This window comes from Garra rufa, chromosome 21 (assembly GCF_049309525.1).
Source record: "Garra rufa chromosome 21, GarRuf1.0, whole genome shotgun sequence".
In the NCBI taxonomy this organism is placed as follows: Eukaryota; Metazoa; Chordata; class Actinopteri; order Cypriniformes; family Cyprinidae; genus Garra; species Garra rufa.
The window spans coordinates 41,057,381-41,065,091 of record NC_133381.1 but is presented as its reverse complement, the minus strand read 5'-3'; the positions used below and the strand labels follow the sequence as shown (position 1 = coordinate 41,065,091).

Sequence of the window (7,711 nt, the reverse complement as noted above, 5' to 3'; positions counted from 1 at the left end):
TTCTGACTCACAGGATCCCGTTACAATAACCGCTGCAAACGATTGAGTGCACGAGTGAACTGTCCGAATGAACCCTGTTGACTGAAGAGATCCAAAGAGTGATTCATTTGCTCTCAGGCATCACTGCTAACAGACTAAACAGCTGAGAGAAAACACACAGGACATGATTGCTTGAATATTTTCCTCATGGAAACTATTTTCTCAGGTCGGTATATTGCAATCTCCAATGTCTGACAAGCATTTATTAGTAGCCTAGTGTTTTACAGTGATATTTCATTTAATAAAATACCATGGTACCTGGTATATATATATATAAAAACACAGTGGGCGATCAATATATGGGTCATTCTATGGAAATGTTACACTTAAGGCGAGACACTGCAGGCGAATAGGGTAAAAAAAATACTTAATATCACATTACTTACTCAGTTGATTGATTACGATAACTGCAAACATGTGTGTTACAAGTTTTCTAAAATGCTTTAATATGCAAAGTAGAAATATGCCCTAATGCATTTCTAGTACAACAATCTAAACACTGGATGAAGTCCGTTTCAAAATTCTTGTTTAATTTTTTTTGACATATTAGAGTCAAATGTTTTTACTGAGAGGATTTCGGGTATTTTAATTTGTCACTCCATAATAGAAAAGGATATCTCAGTTTGCTTAATTGCACCAAGAAGAACAAGGAGTGAGTAACCTTGCAGAGGAGCAGACTAAAGACCTAGGAGTTTGAAATATTTGTATTATAGAGTTTTTCAGAAGCTGCAATAATTTAATGAAGCAAGATTTAGTTTAACACCCCTGGCAGCTTGATACTTGAATGTGTGTACCATGATATTTACATGGTACTCTGGTTCTTATCCAAATGGTACTATCATACTATTTGATGCTATTTTGTATGTGACATTTATAATGTAAAGTGTGAAGAGTCACTCAGGCTCTATTGCGTGTTTCTCAACATCAGCAGTCGAGTGAAGATTTATCACATACACATGGTGTGTGTGTGTGACACATTTGTAGTTGTTAATCACTGTTAACACCTGCTATAAACCTTAATACACCATATAATCAAACACAGACCAAAATTGAAACCAGTTACAAAATTAGGATATATATAAAACAAAGGTTCAATTTAATGATCTATGAGCGTGTTGAAGATCACAGATAAGGAGATATAAGTGCACCAACGTTGTAGTAATAAATAAATGTCTTTGCATTTTTTATTGTATGTAAAGCTATTGAACCACATGCACATGCATATATGTAGCTGTACAAAACATCTTAATTATAAACAGCAGCTAATAGACCGTATGTCTTACACATTCACTGAAAACTGTGTACTTCTGCATTGAAAAATAAGGTGGATAGTTAAAAAAAGGAAGGCATCATCTCTGGGGGTTTCATAATCATAACATATTCTCTAATATGAATAGCCAGCCAATCAAATTTCATTGACTAATGATGTCAGATCTCAATCTCTGCACAAATACAAATGTCTTAAATCTTAGTAGATATGGAGAGCATGCAGAAGGAAACATGCTTAGTTTCATGAATTTTTGATGCTCAAGGTGCTGACAGTAAACTCTGGATAAGAAATCTTGAAAGTCTAATCTTTTTCTAGTTTCCATTCAGTTTGAATTATTCAACTGAGCATGTGACATATAAATGCACTGAACCAGTTCATTTGTACACTGTGGTGCGCTGACAATAATTTTATATAATCAGAAAAGCTGTTTATCAAGTTGCCAGACATGAAAAAATATGTTCCTGTCCATTTAAAAGACTGAATTTTATTTGTCTCTTTTAAGATAAAGTGTGGTATTTTTTAAATAAATACAAAATTATTCTGAATAACACATTCTCATTAAACCAGACACCAGCTCAGAAAAACCTGCAGCCAAAGAATAAACTGATTTATTACACCATGAAACATTTTTTTTGAAAGTTTTGTTTTGCTTTTATTTTTATGAAGTTTGACATACTGAAAATGAAATTTAAATAATTTTTTGTGTCTTATTAAACATACTCATAGAAAGAAAAAATGTTGACAATTTATACATGCTAATCTGTCATTACTCATGCATAAAAATGACATGGTACATGAAAAATACTGAGTTAACAACGATAGTTTAACATAAACAGTTAACAAAAGTGTCCATTGGATGATTTTTGTCTTTTATGACTAGTCCCACAATGTTCTGGAATGTTCCAGAAAGTACTAGAATATTCCCAGAATGTTACAGTTACTTCTAAATGTTCCCATCCTTCCAAAAGCAAAATATCTTAAACATAAATAAATAAAATAAATGCAAAATTAGTAACAAAAAAATCTGTCCTAAACTAATGTTTCATGATTAATGATAGAACTTAAAATGTACCTAAATATTAATGCTACATAAAAATAAATAGTACAGTAATTAGCACCACAGAATTACAGAAGAACCATACACAAAAGTAAGTGAAACTAAATTTTATTACATTGTGTTATATAACATGTAATTTCAGTAATATTCAATCATTTGTTCTGTGTAGTATTTTTGCATTACAGTATACCTATATTATAATTTGTACAAATATATGAAATAAATAAGGTTTTTGCAAGCATCAGTCAACATCTATTTGTTTTTGTACACCAGAAAGCAGCTGCACTAGTGTACAAAACACAAACGCTGTGTATCCTTTTGAGCTGAAAATGTTTAAGTGCTTCAGTTCTACAAAACACTGCATATCAGAGTTGAGCACTTTGAAAGGTTAGAAGGCATAATTTTGAGCTTCAAATGACTTTACTCATTTAAACTGACCTATGAGTCCACATACACACATCTAATGATCACATATCTTATGACAGTACTCATTTTTTGGGACTTCTCTTTTAGTCTATCAGTAAGAGGGTGTGATTTCCTTTGGAATGCCAGTTGTCTCTGGTGTGTATTCCATAAGCCGTTTTATCAAACCCTAACTATCACTGAAGATCTGAGATGAACTTTACAGTTAAAACCACACTGTATTAAAAAAATTATTGATGATTGCCAGTATATAAAAAATAAAAAAGCAGTGCATTAATGCAATCCCATAATCTGCAACTGATCTTTTTGGTGTAAGGATGACTGTGTAAAATGTCAATTATTAAGCTCTGCTTTTTAGCCACAATTCACTTAGAAACAAAGGACACAAGAACACCAGTGCATGACTGTATATCGTGAATATTTATTCAGCAATCAATGCTCATTTCTTTTCATTTGACAAAGAAGTCAAATTTAAAATGTAGAAAAATAAATTATCATAAAATACATCTCCATCAATATAGCACTGGATGTTTTCATGGAAAACTCTAAACATTTAAGAACAATGTGAAAACACAGTCGAATGATGACACTGAGGTATGCGATAACTCCGATGACTGTATATTAAAGCACAACACGAGTCGATAATCTATTGCCATAGAAAACAAACACAAAACCGCAGTCAATTCCACAGAACTTAGCACCAGATCAAACAAATATGGAACTGATACATATATATATATATACTATATATGTTATATATATATATTTATATATATAGATATATTCTCGTGATTTCTCGTGCATGCTTTTGAATCCAGAACATAGTTCGTATCTGCTCGTAAGATAATTATCCATGCTCTTGTATTTGGGCTACATCAAAGGTCTCTGGAAGAAAGTAAACCCTGTCCCGCACACATGACATGGATGCAGCCATAGAACAGCTGGCTTCACACCAACATCAAACATCTGGACATCAGAACACTGCGATATCCAGTAGATATTAAGAACAATATCGTGACGTCACACCATCTACGCTTGCGTTTATAAGGCAAGAAGGGTGGGAGAGTTGAGGATATCGACGCTAGATTCCGCTTTGCTCACGCCACCTTTGCAACCGTCCAGGCCCTCGGCCAGGGAGTCCAGCTCTGGGCAGGCGAAGGTAAATACGGACAGGTAGTTGCTGCAGGTAGGTGTGGACGTGCTCACCACCGGAGTGCTCAAAGGTTCTAGATCATTGGCCACAGACTTGTAGAGGGTTTCCCAGTCCGTGATGCCCAGCGAGCCGGTCAGGTCGATGTCGGGCACGGAGCGGGCGGTTTCCGCCGAGACCCGGTCCTCGTCGACGCCGGCGAGGAGATCGTCCTTGACATCCAGAGAGGGCTCGAGGTCGCACAAACTGACCTCTGCGCTGGAGCACAGCAGGATGTTGGAGTTCCCAGAAATGGCGGTGGACGGTACCATGGGGATCTCCAAGTCCTGCAGGGAAGCGGCGTCTTGCGGGACGTCCTCTGGGAGTTTGCTAGCCGTTTCTGAAGTTGGAAGAGGCTGGGGAGACTCTGGAAACAGGCAGTCCAGCTCTTCAGGCAGCTGGCAAAGAGGTTTATGAGTGGCCAGAACATACTCAAGCCTTTCCTTTTCCTTCAGGAGATTTTCAATTTCAGCCTGGAGGGATGCTTTGTCCTCTTCTAGCTTGTCTGTTTCCTGGAGGAAGCAAAAGTAGGATTATTCCACAAGCAGATCCACAGATTTCAAGGAAAAAGATCATTCACTCTCACTCATGTCGTTCCAAACCTATATGGTTTAAGGGCAATTTCAGCACAGTTTTGTGTCCATAGTGTGCCAATGCATGAAGCATTGCTCTCACAAATGGCACTTTCAAACCAAGCCACTTTCTGTTGAAGACCAAAGTGAACCTAATGCGAAATATGCATGGAAATCTTTCATCCCCACGCATGATTCTTATTGAAATGACTGGATTTCACTTGCAAAAATTCAAAAAACTCAAAACAATAGTAAATATAATCACATCCTTTAGTACATTTTTTCTAGGAATTTCCTTGCCTTTTCTATTTGTGACCCTGAACCACAAAACCAAGAACCAGTCTTAAGTAGCACAGGTATATTTTTCATTTGGACAACTTTAAAAGTAATTTTCTCAAAATTTTTTTTTTTTTTTTGCACTCTCAGATTCCAGATTTTCAAATAGTTGTAGCTCGGCCAAATATCCTATCCTAACAAGCAATACAACAATAGAAAGCTTAGTTATACAGATTTCAGATGGGTCAAGCTTCAAAATAACAAAACATTAAGATTTCTGCACTCTAAGATAAAACGCGGAATATGCTGGTAATATGAAGGAATTTCATGTATTTATATTTTACAGGAGTTTTACCCATATTTTAAATTGTTACACAGGTTTTTATTGTCATCTGTGGTTGTATGGAGAACCATGAACATCCATGGATACTTCATATTCCACAAAATGTTATTTATAGCAGAAAGGTTCTTATTTTTATCACCAATTTATTAGATTACCAAAATGTTCTGCAGACTGAGAAAAAAATGCTCAATGAAAGGTTGTTGTGGGAACCAGTGGCTCTTCTGCAGCATTCTTTTGGATTCTTTTAAGATTTTTGCATTTCTTTATTTCTTTATTTCAGAACAGACCTACTTAAATATGGTGCCACTGACATCAAATGACGCAGACACACGTTGCGTTGACGCACCATTTCAAAAGTTTGGAGTTCTTTTTTTTTCTGTTCAAATCTTTCATATTCCAGCTTAGTATTTAGAACCAACTATACGCCATTGGTAGATGGACTCCCCTAAAAACATGTTTGAACATCTCGACCACTCCAAACAGCAAATCAACCAATGGCATGAGGTTTAGGATTTCAATATTTGAATGGATGTTTTCTGGAAGAACAAATTGAGTATGTTCTCACACAGTGCTATCATACGACTTCTGAAGCTTTGGAGAATGGCGCAAAACCGCATTCTATGGATTACTTTTTAATAGTGGTTGAGTAAACAGACACAGAATTGTCATTTTGGGATGTAATGGAGCTTTGAGCATGAAAGCTTTAGTTGTGGTGTTTGTACTCACTGCCTGAAGGGTGTCGGTGAGTTCTCTCCGTCTGTTGCGACACTTCGCTGCAGCCATTTTATTCCTCTCTCTCCTGATCCTCTTCTTCTCCTCTTCCTCCGGAGAGAGCTAGTCAAAGCCAAGATGAATTGCACTTATTACCATCTCGAAGCATCCACGCATCGCGCGCAAAACCCGCTTGACTTGTGTCGCCAATTCACCCCAATGGCAAACGCGTCTTTCTCTGCAATGCGTCTAAAAATAGTCTATTGTTGCAGACTTGCTGTGACCTGAATATAAAGTGGATGCTGCTGGTCTAGGCAACATGCCAAAGCAAGAGCTGCATCCCCATCAATCCCGAGCACATGCTTCACAGATTATCACATGCAGCAAAGGCAGAAATGTACCTGCTCGCTCTTGCTCTTTCTGGTCGCGCATTTCCCCTTGTTCCCAGACGCCTTGCTCTTTGCCGGTTCACTGCTTTCGCCTCTACCCAGAGACGGAGACACAGATGTGATGATCGTCGGCTGGACCATCCACTGCAGGTCTGGTGTGCTGGAGATCGCGGTGACCGTCGGAACGAACGAGCTTGGAGACTCGGCGTCCACGCACGATCCCTGCAATTGCAATGGAAATATGTCATTTTGCCTATATAAACATGACACTGATTTATGTGCATATGATGTGCATAACCAGGTTTTCAAATGTCTGTCTTTATTTTAGATTTTTTTAATAGTTTACACTTAAGACTCTTGCTTTAAATAAACTCGAGCGTCTAAAAATAGTCTCCTGATCAATATTTAACTTTTGCATTGTCTCTGACGTCAATGCTTACGCAGGGCTGCTGTGGGCTCTCCTCAATGGATTTATTTTTCTCAATGAACAGCTGCATTTACACAATGTTTCGCTGCATTGCAAAGGATGCGCGACAAAACAAAACATTCAGATAAACACATAAAGCGCGCGCAACGCAATAGCGCGCTGTTTTAAAATCTTGTAAATATGACTATTTAAAACACTTCACAATAATAATAATATGTTTTATTTTCAACATTTCACAATAATGCATATTCGAATAAAAAACAATGTCTTCCAAAAACATGCATTTGCATTATATATTAGTAGATGGTTTTGTTATGATGTAGCTAACGCATGAAAGTGAAAGCATCTATCATTCATCCTTCTACCTGTGTGCTGCTGTCCATCGGGGCATCGGTGGGTTTGTTCGGGCGGGTGTCCCCAGCAGAAGAGCATGAGGAGTCCGGATCAGTCTTCTTCGCTTTGCTCAGAAACATTTCTCCAGCGCGCACGGACAAAACTATTGACTGGCTTCCAGCTTTTATGATCCAGATGTCTCGCGTCGTGATGTTGGAGTCGCTCTCTCCAGGTTTATAAACCTGGTCAGTGACACTCCGCTCAGCGAGCGCCTATTTATAGTCCGCCTGAATTTTATGAATGAAACGGACCGTACCATTCCACACGCGGGGAGCGCCTCCACAGAACACGCAATGAAAACGGAGCTTTCTGAGCACATTCGGGCATATTATCATTTCAGCCGTTCTGAACTAAATTGTCGACCGAAACAGAAGTTACTGTGGTAAAGCTGCGCGCAGTGAATCGATAACCCCTGTGAGGACGCAATGTGGCCGGTGCCACATATTCATTCATAAAATTCTGATGGACCCTGATATGCATAACGTCCTTATGAATAATGTATGACTTGTGCATATGACGTATTATAAAACGTGATCACTTCATGCAAACTGATGCTCACCTAAGTTTTTGACACTATAGCCTATACTTTAATCTGATAATTTGCCTATAATTCAGATACAAG

General features: G+C 37.9%; 1 protein-coding gene across 1 annotated transcript; it reads right to left on the bottom strand.

Annotated features, from left to right (window-relative positions):
• Positions 1–3,190: 3,190 nt before the first annotated feature.
• fosaa (v-fos FBJ murine osteosarcoma viral oncogene homolog Aa) lies at positions 3,191–7,255 on the bottom strand. The gene is made up of 4 exons (XM_073827310.1): positions 7,062–7,255; positions 6,282–6,491; positions 5,896–6,003; positions 3,191–4,490 (listed from the first exon to the last, which is right to left on the bottom strand). Exons 1-4 carry the CDS (start codon positions 7,167–7,169, stop codon positions 3,831–3,833), a joined length of 1,086 nt encoding a protein of 361 aa, XP_073683411.1. The 5' UTR covers positions 7,170–7,255; the 3' UTR covers positions 3,191–3,830.
• Between the last annotated feature and the right edge of the window lie 456 nt (positions 7,256–7,711).